At 31.8% G+C, this 22,503-nt stretch overlaps 1 protein-coding gene across 3 annotated transcripts in view; it reads right to left on the reverse strand.

Moving 5' to 3' along the window:
- LOC6039340 (adenylate cyclase type 6) overlaps nt 1-22,503 on the reverse strand; it is a 282,888-nt gene that overhangs the window by 4,051 nt on the left and 256,334 nt on the right. For all 3 annotated transcript variants that reach the window (XM_038260275.1, XM_038260272.1, XM_038260274.1), the window contains 9 exons: nt 10,894-11,053; nt 10,012-10,827; nt 9,621-9,952; nt 9,467-9,551; nt 9,291-9,407; nt 9,150-9,230; nt 8,925-9,082; nt 1,573-1,813; nt 1,158-1,509 (listed from right to left, as the gene is read on the reverse strand). In XM_038260275.1, the coding sequence (XP_038116203.1) occupies nt 1,158-1,509; nt 1,573-1,813; nt 8,925-9,082; nt 9,150-9,230; nt 9,291-9,407; nt 9,467-9,551; nt 9,621-9,952; nt 10,012-10,827; nt 10,894-11,053 (2,342 nt within the window). The remainder of the gene's footprint in view (nt 1-1,157; nt 1,510-1,572; nt 1,814-8,924; nt 9,083-9,149; nt 9,231-9,290; nt 9,408-9,466; nt 9,552-9,620; nt 9,953-10,011; nt 10,828-10,893; nt 11,054-22,503) is intronic.

Below are 22,503 nucleotides of genomic sequence, written 5' to 3' on the forward strand. Positions count from 1 at the left end.
GTTTTGTCTTATGTTGTCTCATTTTTGTTCTCAATGCTGTCTCATTTTTGTCTCATTTTTGTCACATTGTTGTCTCAGTTTTGTCTTATTGTAGTCTCGTTTTTGTCTCATTTTTGTCTTATTTTTGTCTTATTTTTTGTCTCATTTTTGTCTCATTTTGTCTTATTTTTGATTTATTTTTTGTCTTGTTTTTGTCTTATTTCTGTCTTATTTTTGTCCCATCTTTGTTTAATTTTTTTCTCATTTTTGTCTTATTTTTTCTCATTTTTGTCTTATTTTTGTCTCATTTTTGTCACATTGTTGTCTCATTTTTGTCTTATTGTTGTCTCGTTTTTGTCTCATTTTTGTCTCATTTTTGTTTCATTTTTGTCTCATTTTTGTCTTATTTTTGTCTTATTTTTTGTCTCGTTTTTGTCCCATTTTTGTCTCATTTTGTCTAATTTTTGTCTATTTTTTTCTCATTTTTTCTCATTTTTGTCTCATTTTTATCTCATTTCTGTTTCATTTTTTTTGTCTTATTTCGTATCATTTTTGTCTTATTTTACCTCATTTTTGTCTCAATGTTGTCTCATTTTCGTCTCATTTCTGTCTCATTTTTGTCTCATTTCTGTCTCATTTTTGTCACGTTATTGTCCCAGTTTTGTCTTATTGTTGTCTCGATTTTGTCTCATTTTTGTCTCATTTTTGTCTTATTTTTTGTCTCGTTTTTGTCTCATTTTTGTTTCATTTTTGTCTCATTTTTTCTCATTTTTTCTCATTTTTATATAATTTTTATATCATTTTTATCTCATTTTTATCTCATTTCTGTCTTATTTTGTCTTATTTTTGTCTCGATATTGTCTCATTTTTGTCTCAGTTTTGTCTTATTGTTGTCTCATTTTTGTCTGAGTTTTGTCTTATTGTTGTCTTATTGTTGTCTCATTTTTGTCTCATTTTTGTCTAATTTTTTTCACATTTTTGTCCCATTTTTGTTTCATTTTTGTCTCATTTTTGTCACATTTTTGTCTCATTTTTGTCTCATTTTTGTCTCATTTTTGTCTTATTTTTTTCCCATTTTTGTCTCATTTTTGTCTTATTTCTGTCTCATTGTGTCATATTTTTGTCTCATTTTTGTCTCATTTTTGTCACTTTCGTCATTTTTGTCATTGTTTACTCACCGATCCGCATCCGGAAGTTGTTGAACGAGTGTTCGTTCACGTCCGTAATCTTCTGGAACAGCTCCAGCGCGTAATCGAGCATCGCCACCACGTGGCCAAACTCGGCCGTATCGCAGCTATCCAACGTTAAGCCCGACGCAGCCATGTACGTCGAGCCGGTGGTCTTGATCTTCTCCACGTGCCGGAACCGGTCCAGCGCGAGCAGATCGTCAAAGTCGACGATGATTTCGTTGAGCAACCGCAGACACTCGACGCCCTCGTTGTTGCCCTCCAGTTCGATGTAAAACTCGGAAAAGTTCGGAATCGACGCAAACATCACGCACACCTTGTCGCACTGCTCGTGGTAGATTTCCTGAAATTCGAAGATTAATTATCAACACAAGCTTGGCCTGGAAAAGAAGTCCACTAATCAAACCTCGATGTTCTTCTCGCGGCGCAAAAAGTGGTCCGCCACGTGCACCGGCAGGATGTTCGCCAGCAGCTTCCGGTTGTAGGCCTGCAGGTGCTCCATGTCCTCCTTCTCCTCGGTCGCCTGCAGCTTCCAGATAAAGTCCAGCCGGCGGGTGATTTCCGTCTGCTGGCTGTGCATGATCTGGCCGACGACGAACACCACCAGGAAGGCCACGTCGATCAGGAAGCGTTCCGTGGTGAGAAACCTGAGTAATTGATAAGGGTGAAATAGGAGCAGGTACTCGGAATCGTTCATTGATAAATGGTAACAGTGAATTACATTAAATTACCATGATTAAGTTACATTAGCAGACCAACACAATTTAATGTAATCGGTCATTCTCGCCTTCAATTACGCCTGCGATGATTAAGGTGTAAATTTCAAGCGAAAATTAATCAAATCAGCTAAAATTCTGCAGGGCAAAAATTAATTACCAAAATAAAGGAAAACATCCAACACCCTGCCCGCAACAGGGACATTTTGCTCAGCTAATTGACTGTGTGGTGTTGGAATAAATGGGTATTCCTGCACGCTCTAAGGGTCTCCCTTTCCAAAAAACTAAACGTTTCCCCCCCTAATTGTGTCATTATCCGACTCAACGATCATAATATGAACTGCGAGTCAACGAACGAAAAACAGCCAAATCGTGGTGGTGGGGCGCAAAATGGCACGAAAAACTGTAATTAAGGCTGTTTGGCTTTCTTTTGACACGCTAATGTGCTCGAAGGCCGAGTTTAGGGGGAGGAGCAGCTGCCCTGTGACGGTGTTGTGTTTCTTTTTCACACCATTTTGGCCTCCTCGTAATCTTCAATTTCACAATTCACTGGTGCTAATCAGCGTGTCGTCGCCATCGTGCTAACTTGTCGTACGTGCATTTTGGGCCAAATTGAGTTAAGAACGCCATTTTGTGCAGCTCACAATGCCTAATCTTTTGACCTTCACAGATCCCCAAAATTCGATTTCAATCCTGAGATATTCAATGAAAACCAAAAAGGCTCCGAAAATTTTTGTCACTCTACATATAAAAGAAGTTTTAATCCTGTCGTGCTATCTTGTCACTCCTTGAAAATTTATGCAAGTGCGACAAAGGGCAAAGGGATTTCAGGTCAAGATGCGTTTGACGCACGTACAAGTTAGACTACCGTAAACATTTTTAATTATAACTGGAACTCCAGCAACCAACTTCAACCAAACTTCGGGACAATGTACAGAATGGTCAGCCAAACAAAACGTGTTTGTTTTTGTTTACATTGCGTGCTTTCGTTTTTGTTTATTCAAGGTCAAACATTAAAACGCGTTTTTCTCGGAACGTCAAAATGGCGGGTGCGACATGATAGCACGACGACGTCGGTGTTTTGACCGAAAAAGACCGTTTATTATCCATTTGTTAGGACAGCGTAAAGTTTTAGCAAAATAAAAAAAAACTATTAAAAAAATAAATTTTACATAGTAACAGTCAAGCTATAGAGCAATTCCACCTGAAATGAGGAATTTTTCTGGTACTTTTGTACTCAACCCTCTCCGATTTCAATAAAACTTTTTAGACATATTATCCTAGGCATATATAAGCCATTTCTGTGTAAATTGAGACAATTATACAAATAAATTGCATTTGAGAATGGCGTAAATTTATTAAATATGCTTGTACTTTGTAGTTTAAAAATTACTGTATCTCGAAGCCGTTGCATTGTATCAAAACGTGGTCAAAGACAAACTTGTAGGAAATTGGAAGAGCTTTCTCAAAAAAATACACTGAAGTAAAAATTCACGCCTCTTCTATGAGATTGCGATTTAAATTTTTTAGTTTGAAAGTTAAATTTAAAGGTGATGTAACGTTTTTTTATTGTTCAAAATTTTTGAGGAAATAGCCTAAAATGTTATAAAAAGACTCACGAAAAATTTAGGATGGCATGTCTCTACTAAAAAAATAGAAAAATCATTTACTGAAACTGTTAAAAGTCACTTAAAAGTCGAAACGTCAAAATTTTTCGAAACCGATAGTGAGAATCGATTCCTCAGACAATTTTACATAAAAGTCTCCATATCGACCACTGTCTTAAGTCTAATCCTTTTGAAGATAAAGCGGTTTAAAAAATAAAAATGTTGAAAATAAAGATTTTTTGGTGGTTTTTGACAATTTCTGTATCACAGGCTTGGTTTTTCAGACTCGAAAACATTTTTACCGGAAAGCTCGTCCAATTTTCCAACAGTTTATCTTTGACTGCATTTCAGTTGGATGTATGGGCTCACAGATATAAGCCTAATTACATTTTTCACTACTGTAAATAGTGTATTTTTTTCAGTGTGTTAGAAACCTGGATTATTTACGCTTATTAACTTAACTTAAGTATTTTAAGTGTAGCGCCTATTTTTCATGGTCTAAAAATTCAAAATTTATTTTTAAAAAACCTAAAAAAAACGTCTTGAACTTATGTTTGATAAACAGTGAATTTTAAATAAAAAATGCGATATTTTGGAAAAACAAAGTGTTTTTTTTGTGAAAATTTCAGTATATTGCAAAAAAAAAAACTCTAGTAAGGTGAAAAAGAATACAAAATTCCGTTTTGTTTGATATTCATAAAAACAAAATCAGTTTTTTTTTTCAAAAAACATGGTTTGACAATTTGATTAATTTACAAAAAATGTAGCTAAGTGAAAATGCATATTATTTTGCGAATAATGAAAATTGTAGTATTTTAGAATAAGCAGTTTTTAATGAAAATTTCAGTATTTAAAAATAACTCAACAACAACAACCATGTTTCGCTTAAAATTCCAATAGTATGCATTTTTTTGTATTTTAGAAACAAAAAATACTAGTGAAAGTTTGAGTACTTTACAAAAACAAAACATGAATAAATTTACAATGCATTCTAATGCGTTTGATAACCATATTGTATCATATTGTATTTAAAAAAAAAATATGATCAAGTAAAAATACATGCAAAATTTCGCTTCCTACGTTATCCATAATGCATGTTATAAAAAATAGTGTTTAAACAATACAGTGATTTTTAAAAAATATGAGTATTTCACAAAAAAAAAAAATGCAAACAAAACTCTACTGCGTTTGATACCCAGATTTATATTGCAGATTATAAAATTTTATTCTTTTTTTCAATAAATATTGCACTTGAAAAAAATTAGTTTTTCACAAACAAAACAAAGAAAATGCTTACAAAATTATACCGGGTATCAACCCGTAATGTGAAACATGATTTTTTTTATTTTCGAAAAAATACGAGGTTTTTTTTTTAAATTTGAGCATTTGGGTCATTATGGACCAACTCACACGAAATCGGTAAAAGTTGCTCCAACCCCTTTCCGATTTTCGTGAAACTTTGTCCTTAGGGGTAACATTTGTCCCTGATCACGAATCCGCGGTACGTTTTGTGATATCTCGTGACGGAAGGGCGGTACGACCCCTTCCAGATTTGAACATGCAAAAAAAGAGGTGTTTCTCAATAATTTGCAGCCTGAAACGATGATGAGAAGGACATTTGGTGTCAAAGAGACCTTTATGTAAAATTGTTTGCCCGATTTGATGGTGTACTCAAAATTTCGAAAAAACGTATTTTTCATCGAAATAAATATGAAAAAGGTTTTGAAATTTTTTTTTTCGCTAATGAAGTTGTGTTTTTTTGGTTAGTTGAATGAAGAATGGTTCATTTAGAACAATTTTTTTAATTGAAAATTCTGTGTTTTTTCTAACTTTGTAGGGGTTTAATTAAGAGTGAACATTGCTGTTCAGGCCACCCACGACAGACACAAACAATGAAACAAAGAGAAAAAAGTAACTTTTTATTTGATATAATCGCAATACTCATGTGTAAACAAACCTTTTTTGTTTGTATTTGTCTGCTCTACAACCTTGTAGAACATTGTTACACTCTAAAATATGACCCTGCAAAATTACAAAAAAGTTACGAAATTTTAATATGAAAAAATTTGTTCTACATTAAAATATTGCCGTTCTGTGTTATTTGCAAATTCAAAAAGTACATTAAATTTCCCAAAAAATGACATGTCTCAAAAAAATGTACAGTCAAGTATTGAAAACTGGCAGAATTTTTGAAACTATTTTGTGTTTTTTTTTCGACGAAAAATTCGTTTTTTTCGGAATTTTGAGTACGCCATTAAACCGGGCGTCAAATTTTAGGTAAAAGTCCCTTTGGCACCAAATTGTTGAAATTCCAATTTCGACAAGTTCTTGTCAACGTGTAAACCACACTAGCTATTGAGGGCAAAGTGTGCTACATATAAAAGCTTTAACCTGGCAAAGCTTTTATCACGCCTGGTGGATAGGCAACACGTAGAGTGAGAGAGATTCTCTTCTACGCCACAATCCACTATGGGGTTTCAGGCGGCCATAAATCGAAAAACCGATATACTCTAATTATTTTTTTGGTATTTTTTTTCGAAAATAAACATTCTAACTAAGAAAAATCCGGAGTTTGAAAGTTGTAGGTTCAAAATTCACTGAATTGCAAACCTTCAAAGGCGAAAATGGTAAGAAAAAACATGTTTTTTGACAAAAAATTATTATTTTTCATAGTTGTACTGTGTAGCTGTTTATGTATTTTTTCCTGCATCATTATATATATTCAGAAAGGTAATTGATTTAACATTTCAATAATATTTTACAAAACACTCTTTTACAGGCTAAAAAAAAATAATAAAAATAAAAAAAGATGGATTTTTATTAAAAATTTAGTTTTTTTTTCAACTTTGTTAATGGAGTACTTTTTTTGTGTGCATTTGTGCGATCTGAAAATTTTGCAGCTTAAAATTTGAACCATGTCCTAACTTGTCTCCAAATTTCAAAGTGCACTTATGTGCACTTTTTGAGTTATGCCATTTTGAACATTTTGATTCATGCAAGGAAATTAATGATTTCGCGTATACGCTTGGTTAAAATCACATTATTTACCTGTGGAGGCAGAAATGACGTACCTGTTATGTATGTTTTGGAATTGATTTGATATTCATGACTTTGTTGGTACTTAGGTACGTTTAATAAAATTAGAAATTCCTATTCTAAGTATTTTACAGAAACGATTCGTCGAATATCCATATCAGTTCGTTGTTGTGTTCTTTTGAAAGTATGGATAATAATACCGTAGTGTCCCTGTACGATATAACGAAGCACTATTCTGAAAACGTGAGAACTGCTTTCGAGTATATTTGTAAGAATTACAACATTGCAGAACCATCACATGATCAACTCAGGAAAAACCACAGAGGAAAAACTACGCACGTTGTTCTGTAGCTTCAAAACGAGGTATACAAAAGCCCATAGAAGAAGTTCATATTTTAAGTAATCTAACGACAATCGGTTACATAGTGATTTTGATTTAGAAGAATTTATCGTGGAAAACGTGAATTTTGCAAGTGGATCAACCAAAAACGTGGACGATAATCCATACAATGTTCCATAAAATAAACCGTCTAAAATTCTAGAACACCACAAAAATCAAATTTTAATTGGAGGGGGAGAGGGGGGGGGTCTTCAAAGAGAGGTGGTTTTTAACTCAAGAAAAAGGGGAGGGAGATTGAACGTAAATCTGAAACTTTAACATAGCATAAACCGCCATTCCGTGCATCAAATAGACAGAGCAAGAATATTAAAATTTACCACTTTAATGCATGTTGCCTCAAATATATGAAAAAATCGAAAATTAAACTTTTTTTTGGAAAAATATCAAATTTTATTTGTTTTCAATATACTAAGTACAAACAACACAAAAAAGTCACAGAAAAGCAAAAAAATATTTTTGGCCGCTCGCTTATATGGAAATACCCCATAGTGCAATCCTCTCTGAGAGAGTGTACAACTGTTCAACGAAACGATGACGGATTCACCATGGAGAAGGCGTCATAAGACAACTATAACTTTAACAAAAACTGTTTACCGTGACAACTACTAATGTAACATGTAATACATTGTTTATAAGCTAGAATTAGAGTATTAAACATTGCCTAACAAGCAACATATGCCTAAAGCTAGAGTGAGTCTTATTTATGCGTATTCTTTTTAATTGGCCCATATCCCAAAACCAACAGGTTATGGGCCCAGGATAACCTTAGATCATTTCTGCAGTTTTTTTTAAAAGGTCAAATAAACCAAATTATCAGTTTTTGCTTTTTGGGTGTTTTTTAATACCCCTGACTCAAGGCGGTTTTAAAAACACCCAAAAAGCAAAAACTGAAAATTTGGTTTATTGGACCTTTTTTTAAAAAAAAAAAATCCAGATTTGATCCTTGAATTTAATCACGGAAGTGAGATTATTTTCGTCCCGAGATCTGATTAATTCATGCCCGGTGGATACACACCGGTGAGGTAAAGAAACTTTCTTCCACTAGAAAAATATACCGCTACGCTGCAGCCCGACATCAGCCCGAGTCAGCCCGACATCAGCCCGACATCAGCCCGAGTCAGCCCGACATCAGCCCGAGTCAGCTCGACTTCCTCCGATGGAGGAATACGCCGACCGACAAGGAAAAGATAAGACTGAGGTACTGGCTCGACGTGAAAAATACGAGCGACGTCTAAAGGACGATAATGCTGCCCTGTCTCTAGTCATGATGACAATAGACAACAAGGCAATGAATCATATCTTGAGCATACCTTATGTCAAGTTAGCTCTGGACAAGCTAGACAATGTTTACAATCGGCAAGGACAGATGGTACTGTTTGCCGAGCGTAAAAAATTATATCTACTTGGTTCAAAGTCTTTTTCCACGCTCTCCGAATTATTCTCGACTCATGAGACCCTAATTCGAAAGATGGAAATTGCTGGAGAGACGCTCACAGATGAAGAGAAGATCAGATCAATTCTGCCGGCTGTTATTCGTAACAAGGTAAACAAATCACCATTTTAGGCTGCAAATTATTGAAAAACACTTCTTTTTTTCGAATAGTTAAAAATGGAAAGGGTCATACCTTACCTCTGTCACGAGATATCGAACAGTAGAACTCGGATTCGTGATCAGGGGCAAAAGATATCCCTAAGGACAAAATTTTACGCAAATCGAAGAGGGGTCGGGGCAACTGCTGTGTGAGTTGGTGGAGAATGACCCGAATTATGAAAAAATCTTGTAAAGTGAAAATGCATTCAACATTTCGCTGCACATATTGCAAAAATTAAAGTATTTATCTGAACTTTTTTTGTTATCAACAAATAAATTCTTAACGTAAGCAATGAAAATTTTAAGTAAATTTAAGATAGACGTTAAAAATCAGTAATCGTCGATAAAAGCATCGAAATAACGAAAACGATAACTATTACGATAACCACGAATGTAAAAGTCACTCACCACGGCTCGCAGTGCCGGTCGAAGATCAGCGCCAGCACCACGATCGACACGATGTAGCACACCAGGATGACCACCAGCAGGATGATCTTGAACAGAATCTTGATAAACTGATGCACCGCACAGGTCAGTAAGGCAAGCAAGGTAAGCAGTAGCAGAATCTAGGAGGGAATAGTCAAATGTTTTAATTTGAGTTCAAAGACGTTTTGGTTTGACGATCGTCCTTACATTGATAATTTTCGACTCTTTACAGTTATTAGGCCGTACTAGAGAATACTCGTCGGTAAGCGATAGATAAAAGATAAAAGTCTGGAAAAGAAGGAAATTTTGTTAGAACTTTTGTGACGATTTTTGAGGATCAGCACTGACCAGTTTGTAATAAGACAAACATATCACAGTAATGACGACACAGAGCGATATCACTTGTGCAACCTCCCGGCGGCCGTGGATCTTCAGTGACATCGCGCGGAAGAAGTTTGAAATTTTCTGCAAATTCAACAAACGTTTAGAGTCACTTGTCGATCTTGAATGTGTAGCTTACTTACAGTGTCTTCCCTCGAGAAGACAGGAACACAAGACACCAGCAGGGTTACGGTTAAAACTCCGTACACCCAGTAGCTGTACCGGTCCCTAATCGAAAGAGGAAGAAGTTTGATTAAGGTTGAACAGCACGGTTCAGAAATCAAGTCCCCAACTCACATCGAAAACACCAGCACCTGGATCGACATGATCCCGAAGAAGATGATGATGCTGCAGTAAAAGTACACGTTCAGCATCGGGTCCGGCTCGTGGCAATACTTGCGCTCGATGTCGTCCTTGATGAACGTCAGATGGAAGCGCTTGCAGTGGTCCAGCCGGAGCCGATCAATCGACCGGGCGTCGATCGCCTTGATCAGATACTCGTTGACCTCCTCCTCGGTGCTCTTCGGCTCCTGCTTGTCGTTGAAGCCCATCTTGGACCAGTGGCCCATCATGCGGAGTTCCTTCGAAATGTTGCCGTTCACCGAGGACGACTGCTTGGACATGGTGTGCTGAAATCAAGAGAAATTAATATGAAACCAACGAACAATAGAGAAGTGATCCAACTCACCGCTCGATACGACTCCTTCGGCACGATCAGATACGTCTGGATCTGGTGATCCTTCAGGTAGTTGTTCCGATCGGCACCGTGCCCCTCCTCCACCTCGTAGTGATCCCCGAGACACTTGAGCGTCTCCTTGGTGATGTGAACCCGCCCCGGAACGCCCCCACTCTCCATGTAGTTCGCCAACGTCACGTCGTTGGACCACACGTCAAACTGCCACTTGCGCAGCCCCAGCACTCCACAGTGAACCCGCCCCGTGTGGATCCCCACCCGCATGTTCACGTTGACCGCCATCACCTCGCGAACCAGCGCGATCGCGTCGATCATGTCCAAACCCATCTCAACAGCGCAAGCCGCGTGATCCGGCCGAGCTTCCGGCAGTCCGGACACACAATAGTAACAATCTCCCAGCAACTTGATCCGCAGGCAGTGATGCTCCTGGGCGAGCCGATCGAACCTCGCAAACAGCTCGTTCAACAGCCGGACCAGCTCCTCCGCCGTGCACTGGTCCGAGAGGCTCGTGAAGCCGCAAATGTCCGCAAACAGAATGCTCACGTTCTCGTGCCGTTGGATGTAGATCTTATGAAACTGAGCCTCCTGGGGCTGACCCGCAATGTCGTTCTTCATCTCCATGGCCACGTGCCGCGGCAACACGGACAGCAGCAGTTGCTCCTGCTTCTGGTTCTCCCGCTGGATCCGTAACCGGGCCTCGACGCACTGGCGCGTCTCCATGAACGCGTTCCGCTGGGACCTCTCCTTGGGCCAGTGCAGCAGGATGCCGGTCGCGTTCGTGCAGGCCAGCGTGATCAGGTCCGACAGGAGCTGCGAAGGAACAATAAAACCTTAGAATAACTCACAAAACTCGAGCGATCGACAAAAGACACTCACCACCTCGTGGTCGTCCGTTTCGTTCATGAAGAAGGTCAGCAGCACGTGGGACAGCGACAGGAGGGTGCCCCCGACGACGGCCTCCCGCAGCCGGATCGGGAGCATCGTGTAGATGATGTAGATCGCGATGACGGTGCAGCCACCGGACGAGGTGAACTTTCTGGAATTGATGAAAAAAATGGCGTTTAGTTCCTAAGGTAGTCAAGTCAAGTTGCTACAAAAAGACTCATTCACTCGCAGCGACAAAAAACTGCTCTGACCGTTTGCTACCGTTTGCCCCTTCCACACCAATTGCTACAGAATACTCTCTCTTTGCTTTCCCTCTCACTCCAATCGGGTAGTATAGCGAATGGTTCAGAGAGACCAATTGCCTTGTGTCGCTCAAAGCTGAGTCGAAATAGGTTGCGATCGGCTTTGTTTTGATCATTTGTTAAACTGAATAAAATCAATGTTATCAAAAATGTTTGGCAATACTGTTGATAAAACAACATCAAAGACACATTTGAAAGCAATTTCCATCATGCCAAATACAAATTTGCGGCAAACTGTGGTAGAGCAGGCCAATAGAGCGTCGAGCTGGTATGTTGTTAGAATATTCTCTCCTCTCTGAACGTATTCGTGTGTGACTCGGGTCGACGGACGGTGTAGGCAAAGAGATTCACGAAGTAGGGTAGGGTAGTCATCAATGCGACACTTTAGGTTTTCAACTTTCAACGATTCTAATTTTTTCATCAACATGTTTTAATGAGTTTTTTGTTACATTTTCTTTCTTTTAATTTCTTCTAACATTGACCAAAATATGAAATCGATCCGACATCTACAGCCAGAGTCATTCAACTGTCTCATTGTAAACGCACTTGGCAGGAACAATGAGACAGCTGGGGAACAATGAGACACACTATGAAAATCTATACTTTTCTAGTAAAACATCATGTTTTTGTATTGTTCCATAGCAGGTGACTTGCCTTGAAAATTTTAGAGCAATTTTGCCAACATGAAAGTTTAATTAACAAAAGTTATACTAAAAAGTATTTTAATTTTGTAAAATCCATATATTCACACCAAATAACTTTGTATTTTTGGTTGAATGAGGTTAAAACTCTATAAATATGCCAAAAATCACTTTCAATTCATGTTTTGAAAGATTTCCAAAGATTTTGAAAAGTTTAATGAAGAAAAATCGAAGTGTCTCATTGTTACCCATGGGCAAGGGGATGGAAACTCTTAGAGCTATAATTATTATGTTGACCAGTATATCAAAATATATGTTAGTATACTTATTATTTCCTTTACATATCGCCAGTATACTTACCAATATACTGAGAGTATCTTAGTATACTGACAGTTTATTGCTTTTCGGTTAGTATACTAACAAGTATACTGGAATATCGTTAGTATACTTAGTATTCCTAAGTAATATTAGAGTTTCCAGCCCCTTGCCCATGGGCTGAAATGAGTGGGGAACAATGAGACAGCCTTGGATTCTGGTAAATTCTTAATTTTGGCCAAACCTAATGAATGGACATTGTAGCCCAACTCAATCCCTATGGAACGTCGAAAGAAATTTGAAGAAATATTAGTTTTGGTGTTAATGGCAGCCTACGAGCGAAAAAGTATTTTTCGTCCATAATTTACTTTTACACCCCAGAATCAAACATTTATGAATAACTTTTCAAGGGAGCGTCCATAATCAAAGCCACTGTTATGGCAGATGTGTATCTAGTAGACACACCTTTCCCCAAAATATGAGCCTGATTGATTGAAACTACGACTTGTGAGAGCCATTTTATCATTGTTCCCCGTGTCTCATTGATGACTACTCTACCCCAGGCCTGCAAAATGTTTCCAACCCAGCGTACACATGAAGCAAACCAAAATGTCAGTTCACTGCTAGCATCTGACTGTAAGCCTACTGTGTCCGTTCAACCACTGCCGCCTGACTCGTGCCGGTCGGCTGCTGGAGAATGAGAGACGTGAAAAAATGAGCTACACTCACTCAATTCGTGTCGTATGACTGACTCGTAAAATCCTCTCTAAACACTATTTTGATTATTTTTAAACAATTGAATGGTTCTAGACAGTGCAATACACTTAAAACAATCATAACTTATATTCAAAATTACATTTCCACGCATAAATACCAACTTTTTGTGTAAAAACTTGTTTCTTTATGTGTGTGCGTGCAACGTCGAATGAGCGTTGGTCGACTACTGCCTCGCATTGCAGCTGCTCAGTGAGCTAGGGCACTCACGACTGAGTTGGGGTTGTTTATGTCACGGTTTTGCGGTTCAGTGAATGGATCTGAAAAAATCGTGTATGCGTCGCCGATTTTCGCGTCAGGACCCCTGACATTTTCAGCTCTGCTCTACCCTATTTGTTTCGCTGGGAGAAGCGATTGAGCAAGTCACTGGCATCCTGATTGCCGTGTTCGCTCGCGAATGGTTGCGAGCTCCAATCGGTGAATATTCGCTCGGCGATGAGTGTGTGATTTCTGAACCGAAAATCAAGACCCTTGACTTAAACCACAACACACGAAAATGGCATGCCTAACGGCAAATCGTGTAACAGACCAGGTTTTGATGGATCCAGACCTAATCGACCCTGTTGAGTTCGAATATCGCGGTTCCTTAAGGTAAACGAGATATTCAAGATGGCATATATATTTCACCCAAATTTAACGTTCAATAAAAAGTTTTTGAACCAAATTCATCAGATTTCTAGCTAGCTGAATAAAAATCTTTTCTTTGTACAATTTTTCATGAAAATACAGCAACATATTAACTGGCTAAAAATTGGAGTGTTTCTTAAAAAAACAGGTTCATTTTAGTATTATTTTAAACAGTTTTATTTCAACCAATATTTTGCTTAAAGGTTTTTTGCTAATCCCCTTCGGAATGTTAAAAAAACAAGTGGAAATATAAATATTTTTTTCCAGACTTAATTATCAAAGCACAAGTATGACCCTAAAAATGTTTCGACGTGATTTGGAAATTTTATATCCAAGATGGCAGCCAAAATGGCGGTGATAAAAAATTGAGAAAATACATTTTGTAATTTATTGGGCGATGACCCACTCAAATTTGCCAAAAATGGAGTCACAGAACTAGAATTCAATGGTAAATGTGGGATAGTTTTCAACGAATTCTCTTTTTTTTATGATACTTTGTCCTCGCATTCCCTATGTCAAAATGAGTCCTTTTGTTTCATTAATTTTCCATACTTGTCCCCATATTGAAATTGTCCACATGGAGGGAAGAGGGGGGGGGGTGTCTTAGATTTCAAAAAATTGTCCACGTGGTTTGTGGATGGTCCATTAGAACTTTTCAGAAAAAATGGTGGACGGAAAAAATACGATAGTTTATTCGACTAAACGTTGAATTCCCAAAAATCTATTTTTTAAATCTTCAAAATGTTTTGATATGCTTTTGATAACAAAAAATAAATCTGTTGAGCCATTAAGCGTGATGGTGCAAATTTTGTTTAGGAGATGAATTATTGAAAAAAATTGAAAATATTAATAATCTAAACATATATTTGAAAAAATATTTCTTGAAAGAAAAGCACATCTGAAGAAAAAACTATGCTTGAAGTAATGATCAATTTTTCTATATTTTTTCTCTGGTACTTTAAAATTCGGGCAATTAGTTTCGGAGATACAGCACCACAAAAATCTAATAAAAAATAATTTCTCTACATGTCAATTAATTAGCCTGTAATTTAAACTGACGATATCTCAGAAAATTTTGGTCCGATTTTCGACGCAAAAAAAATAAATAAAATTCTAAAGTTCCTGATCTTTTCAATAACAATTCTTAAGGTTTTTTTAAAGCCTATCTTTAATTTTTGAAAAGCTTATAAAGAAATGTATTATTTTCCTTTTTTCATATTTTAGTACAAAAAATATAATTTTCGAAATATTTTATTTGTAAAGATGAAAAATCGAACCAATACTTTCCAAGATATCATCAGTTGATAATTATAGGGTAATTAGGTGAAGCTTGAGCTATTTATTTTCATCGATAAGAATTCTTTTTAAGGCTGTATCTCAGAAACGTATAGCCCGATTTTCAAGTTTTAGAGAATGAATTATAGGAAATTTAATCAGCTCTTCAAACATATCTGTTTTCTTCAGATGTGCTTTTCTTTTTTGAAACTGAGTTTCGCCGCAAGCTAAGCAAATCACAAAAGATTTGTAAAGCTGTGTGAAACGATCGACCAAATCATTTGCTGCTTCCGAGTCGTAGTAGCTCACGACTGGTTGCGCGCTGACCAGAACCCTTAAGGGGGAGGCGGGTTTCCACGTGGTTTGTAAACACAACAGTTGAATGAATTATGCGTTTTGTGATACATTTTGATTAAAATTCTTAAACTTGGTTACAAAGCATGTTTTTGAGAAGGAACATCCTCAATATCTCAAATATCCATCATCTTTCCAACAAAACACACGCACACTTTTATTACCCTCAAGCCAATAGTGCCGCAGAAGGATGCAACAAAGAACGTCCGGGTTCCAGCAGTCCAAACCAGCTGCTGTCTTCCCCAGCGTACGGGCCAAGGGCCCTTATCTATTCTTCTTGGCACTATAGCAATTGCATTCAACTATCTTGTTACGCGTTCACAGTCTTCCGCACTTGAATTTCATTCAGGGTTCAAAGTGCGGAATGGTGATTGAGGGGTAGGACTGATGTTTGCACGAAAACATTTTGATTATTTATATATTATTATGTTTTTTTCTCATTAAATTTACTTATTTTGGGAAACCAACAAAATTTTAGAATAAATTTGATTGGGTTTTTATAAAAAAAATAAAATATAGAGTGTCCAACCCCTCGTCTCCATTGTCACACAGCCTGCTACTCCCACACCGCGTTGTTGACACAGTCTGGGATGGAACCAAAATAGCCCAGGATAAATTTGTCGCGGTGGGAGTGGGTGGGTGGGTACATTTTTACACTTGTTTCTGGCCTACTGTTTGCATGGCACGTGACCTCAAAATCTCCCAACGCTTACTATGCCTAGCTGTTTGAGTATGTTTGTTTACGTTTTTGGTACTCATTGTTCGTTGTCATAGACGACAAGCCAGGACACAGTGTAGTGAAATCTATCATAAAAGTCAATGAAACAATCCATAACAACATTTTGTAATATTAAAATCAATTGTTCTATGCTTACCGTGGGAAAAAAACTATTCCGCATTTTAATTTCAAGCCACAAATCAACATCAAATTATCGGCTAAAAACAACCGCAATTTCATTCACTTCATTTGTCAAACAAGCCAAAGCTAAATAAACTGCAGTGCGGTGACGAAAAAACCTGCATCGGACACAAATTACATTTGGCATCAATTAAGGTAACACAAATTGATTTTTATCGTGGAATTTCGTTCCGCCAACATGACCAACATTTCCCCCCATCCCAACCCGACGCCGTCGAGTGGTCTCGCTTAATCAAGCATTAATTTAAATTCAATTTTGTGCAACATGTTGGCGAAATAAGGGGGGGGGGGGGTGTTTCTCCGTCGACATTATTATACTAAAAAAATAATTTTAATTAATTTTACACTATTGCATTTTTTTGACAGAACTATTACGGCATTTATTGACAAAATTTGGAAGGCAATCTCAAAACATCAGAAGTTTGAAAATACTTAACCAGGATAATATTTTTGGCACTGTTTGTCCAACTTTACCACCGGGAAAGCAATGTTGATTCAATGCAGAAAGTTACTACAACATTTCCAATTTCATGCATCCCACTTCTTCAAGTGCGTTGCAAGGGTTGCCAGTATCATTCTGTCAAAAAAAAACAAGCATTGTAGTTTAATACATATATGTAAACTTGTGAAAATTGTACCTACATGCATTACATTTTGTGAATAAAAGCCTTTTGATTGTTTGCTGTTTTATACAAATTTGAACGTTTTTATGCATACTAGGCGATATTTTTCTGAACTAAAGATTCTGTTGCAGACTACAGTCAAAAGCAGCGAATCTAAGATTGGCAATGACGTTTTGGAGTTTTGACAGAATGGAACGCATGAATTACCCCATTATCGATTTCCCGCACGAGTTAAGCTGAAATTGTTGTACATGGCTGGAGTTGGGAATTTTGCAAGTTATTTTTATTCATGATAAATTTCAAAATTTAAACATCAACCTACTTGATGTGTCCGGCCTAAAAAAATTAAAAAAAAAACTAAAGACACACTGATTTGTTGCATAATCTTGCTTAGAATCACAAAAAAGCAAAAGAAAAAGAAAAAAAAGGATTTTTTTTTTTATATTTTTCTGTTCTAGAATTTAACGAAATTTCATCTCTTGTGTGTGTACAAAATGGTTTTTTACCAAAAAAAAATCGATTCGTTCTTAATCTCATGTTAGTAAACAAAAGACGCCATATCGCCAATGTTGTTCGGTCTATATTTCGAATGTAATATTTTTTTTTAAATACTCAAAATTTTCACAAAACTACGTATTTTCGCAAAAATACTCAAAAATTCAGTTTTTTGCAGTATGGGTATTAAAAGATTGAGACTATTTCATACATTTGGAATGTAATTTTTTTTATTTTGAAAATGCTCAAAATTTTCACAAAACTACGTATTTTCGAAAGAATACTCAAAATTTTAGTTTTTCACAATGTGGAGTTTTTTCATGCATTTCGAATGTAATAACAACCTTTTAAAAAAAAACTAAAAATTTCACAAAACAACGATTTTTTTTAAGAGCACTCAAAATTTGAGTTCGGTAACAAATGATCGGAATTTTTTCAAACATTTCAAATGAAATAAATTTTGAGACTTTGAAATTTTGAGTATTTTTAAGTTTTGTAAATCGATCATTTGATTCCCATATTGTAAAAACTGAAATTTTGAGCATTTTTCTCGAAAAACGTAGTTTTGTAAAAAGTTTGCGTATGTTCAAAAATTTTGTTACAGCTTTCAATATGTATAAAAAATCCCGATTGTTTGAAATTGTAAAAACTGAAATTTTGAGTGTTTTTTTTTGTTCAAAAATACGAAGTTTTTTGTAAATTTTGAGTATTTTCCATAAAAAATATACTAAATTCGAAATGTATGAAAAAATCCCAATCATTTGATACCAATATTGAAAAAAACCCGAAATATCAGGGTTGTTACGGAAAAGTCGAAAAAAATCCGCGGAAGATCCGCGCCGACCCCAAAACCCAATCCGCGCGAAATCCGCGCCATATAAAAAAAATTCGCGATTAACATAGAAAAAAGTAACCTAATGAATGAAATTTTCAACGAAAAAAGAAAAATACAGAAAGCAATTGGATCAGAACGGTTTTTTTTCGTTGATCAGTTGTGGATTAATATCCCACCTGCACCAAGTGGAACCTTTTTTGTTATTTCTGAAACAATATAAGCATTTCTTGTAACACTTTAAATATCGTTGCTTTAAAAATAAATTAAGGAAAAAAATTTAAATTTAAAAATTTAAAAACTTAAAACCATACAATAAATTACCAAATTATAAAATCTAGGGATTTTGTACTTGATAATTCTCGCCAAAATTTTACTCTGTAAAATCGAAACACGAAATTTCTATTATTTTCTTCTCTAAATTTCTCTAAACTGAAATATGAATTCGAAAATGATCCGAACTAAGAAAATGGCAAAAAAAATAATTTATTAATTTAAAAATTTAATAATTTAATAATTTAATAATTTAATAATTTAATAATTTAATAATTTAATAATTTAATAATTTAATAATTTAATAATTTAATAATTTAATAATTTAATAATTTAATAATTTAATAATTTAATAATTTAATAATTTAATAATTTAATAATTTAATAATTTAATAATTTAATAATTTAATAATTTAATAATTTAATAATTTAATAATTTAATAATTTAATAATTTAATAATTTAATAATTTAATAATTTAATAATTTAATAATTTAATAATTTAATAATTTAATAATTTAATAATTTAATAATTTAATAATTTAATAATTTAATAATTTAATAATTTAATAATTTAATATTTTAAAAATTTAATAATTTAATAATTTAAAAATTTAAAAATTTAAAAATTTAAAAATTTAATAATTTAATAATTTAATAATTTAATAATTTAATAATTTAATAATTTAATAATTTAATAATTTAATAATTTAATAATTTAATAATTTAATAATTTAATAATTTAATAATTTAATAATTTAATAATTTAATAATTTAATAATTTAATAATTTAATAATTTAATAATTTAATAATTTAATAATTTAATAATTTAATAATTTAATAATTTAATAATTTAATAATTTAAAAATTTAATAAATTAATAATTTAATAATTTAATAATTTAATAATTTAATAATTTAATAATTTAATAATTTAATAATTTAATAATTTAATAATTTAATAATTTAATAATTTAATAATTTAATAATTTAATAATTTAATAATTTAATAATTTAATAATTTAATAATTTAATAATTTAATAATTTAATAATTTAATAATTTAATAATTTAATAATTTAATAATTTAATAATTTAATAATTTGATAAATTACTAATTTAATAATTTAATAATTTAATAATTTAATAATTTAATAATTTAATAATTTAATAATTTAATAATTTAATAATTTAATAATTTAATAATTTAATAATTTAATAATTTAATAATTTAATAATTTAATAATTTAATAATTTAATAATTTAATAATTTAATAATTTAATAATTTAATAATTTAATAATTTAATAATTTAATAATTTAATAATTTAATAATTTAATAATTTAATAATTTAATAATTTAATAATTTAATAATTTAATAATTTAATAATTTAATAATTTAATAATTTAATAATTTAATAATTTAATAATTTAATAATTTAATAATTTAATAATTTAATAATTTTATAATTTTATAATTTAATAATTTAATAATTTAATAATTTAATAATTTAATAATTTAATAATTTAATAATTTAATAATTTAATAATTTAATAATTAAATAATTTAATAATTTAACAATTTAATAATTTAATAATTTAATAATTTAATAATTTAATAATTTAATAATTTAATAATTTAATAATTTAATAATTTAATAATTTAATAATTTAATAATTTAATAAATTAATAATTTAATAATTTAATAATTTAATAATTTAATAATTTAATAATTTAATAATTTAATAATTTAATAATTTAATAATTTAATAATTTAATAATTTAATAATTTAATAATTTAATAATTTAATAATTTAATAATTTAATAATTTAATAATTTAATAGTTTAATAATTTGATAATTTAATAATTTAATAATTTAATAATTTAATAATTTAATAATTTAATAATTTAATAATTTAATAATTTAATAATTTAATAATTTAATAATTTAATAATTTAATAATTTAATAATTTAATAATTTAATAATTTAATAATTTAATAATTTAATAATTTAATAATTTAATAATTTAATAATTTAATAATTTAATAATTTGATAATTTAATAATTTAATAATTTAATAATTTAATAATTTAAAAATTTAAAAATTTAATAATTTAATAATTTAATAATTTAATAATTTAATAATTTAATAATTTAATAATTTAATAATTTAATAATTTAATAATTTAATAATTTAATAATTTAATAATTTAATAATTTAATAATTTAATAATTTAATAATTTAATAATTTAATAATTTAATAATTTAATAATTTAATAATTTAATAATTTAATAATTTAATAATTTAATAATTTAATAATTTAATAATTTAATAATTTAATAATTTAATAATTTAATAATTTAATAATTTAATAATTTAATAATTTAATAATTTAATAATTTAATAATTTAATAATTTAATAATTTAATAATTTAATAATTTAATAATTTAATAATTTAATAATTTAATAATTTAATAATTTAATAATTTAATAATTTAATAATTTAATAATTTAATAATTTAATAATTTAATAATTTAATAATTTAATAATTTAATAATTTAATAATTTAATAATTTAATAATTTAATAATTTAATAATTTATTGATTTAATAATTAAATAATTAATTAATTTAATAATTTAATAATTTAATAATTTAATCAATGAATAATTAATTAATTAATTAATTTTAAAATTTAATAATTTGATAATTTGATAATTTAATTATTCGTACTTTTTTACGTTTACGTGTTTTACGTTTTTTGAGTCTGTAAGTTTGGCAATTTCAAATTATGAATTCAATTTTTTTATTATTTGAATATGTAAATTCTGAAATTCCAAATTGTTGAACTCCAGATTTCTTATTGTTTTTAATTTTAACATTACATTTCGCTTTTAGATTTTGTGGATTTCGTCATGTTGTGATAATTGGGATTAGAATCAATTCTACCTGAATTAGAGTTGCAACAGATTTTTTTTTAATAAACCAAAAGCTTTCATTTTTTTTTAATTCTGTAATTTTTCGAATTTTGTTATTTCGATTTTAATAAAATTGTTATTAATTTGAATTTTTAAGCAGATGTTTTAAATTTATATAACAAATCTCAATACATTTAAAAAAATCGCTCCTTGAAGATTATTTCGAAGTTCGTATTAAGAAAAAAAATCAATCAATCAATAGAAATTGATGTTTTTGAACTCAACGAAAAATATTGAATTTATTTAATTCCTAATAATATTTTCCTTTGTAATTTGAAAGAAATTCTATCGTTCTCAATTATTTTGTTTATCGAAATTGCTATCCGCGCGAAATCCGCGCCTGAGCAAAATTAGCCAGCAAATCCGCGCCAGATCCGCGCGATTCGCGCCATCCGCGCCGTCCGTAACAACCCTGAATATATGAAAAAGTTCCGATCGTTTGATACCCATGTTGTGAAAAACTAAAAATTTTAGTATTTATTTTTTCAAAAATACGTAGGTTTGTAAAAATGCTCTGGAAAAAAATAATAAATGAAAAAACTGAATATAATTTTAAGATTAATTTCTGATAATTATAATATTTAAAGCAACTTAATGAAAATAAACAATTACAATCCGAGTTGTGTTTTTAAAGAATAATTGGATAAAGAATAAAAAATATATCAACCTTTTACTGCTAAAGCAAAATTGAAATTGTTTACATTATTGTTGACCGTGATCAAATAAGATGAAGATCGAATTGGTATCATTAAATATTTCAAATAGGTTACTACACGAAGAATCATTTCAATTCATTCAATACCAAGACCGTTCAAGAAATGACCATTTGAAGTAAAAGAATTATCGAGCATTGTTGCAACAATGGGTGTTAGAAGGTTAAAAATGAAACAAAAATGGAAAAGTGATAGTGGATTGATATTAATTTATCGTATCATTTAAATCTTGTTTTTGTGCTATGGAAAATCGTTCAACCAAAGTCAATTTTAGACCTGAAAACCGTTTGGAAAATAATTGAAAAATTACTTTGTATTGCTTGACGGATGCCCAAAAAATGCTAACATATTTTAAAACTTTGAAATAATGAAATAATTTGATTTTTCAGGAAAAACTAAAAAGCATTTATTTTTCGAAAAAAGATCAAGTCACTTTTAATTGGTTTGGAACAGTTATATCGACAACATATCCGC

Source organism: Culex quinquefasciatus, chromosome 3 (genome assembly GCF_015732765.1).
Source record: "Culex quinquefasciatus strain JHB chromosome 3, VPISU_Cqui_1.0_pri_paternal, whole genome shotgun sequence".
Lineage (NCBI taxonomy): Eukaryota > Metazoa > Arthropoda > Insecta > Diptera > Culicidae > Culex > Culex quinquefasciatus.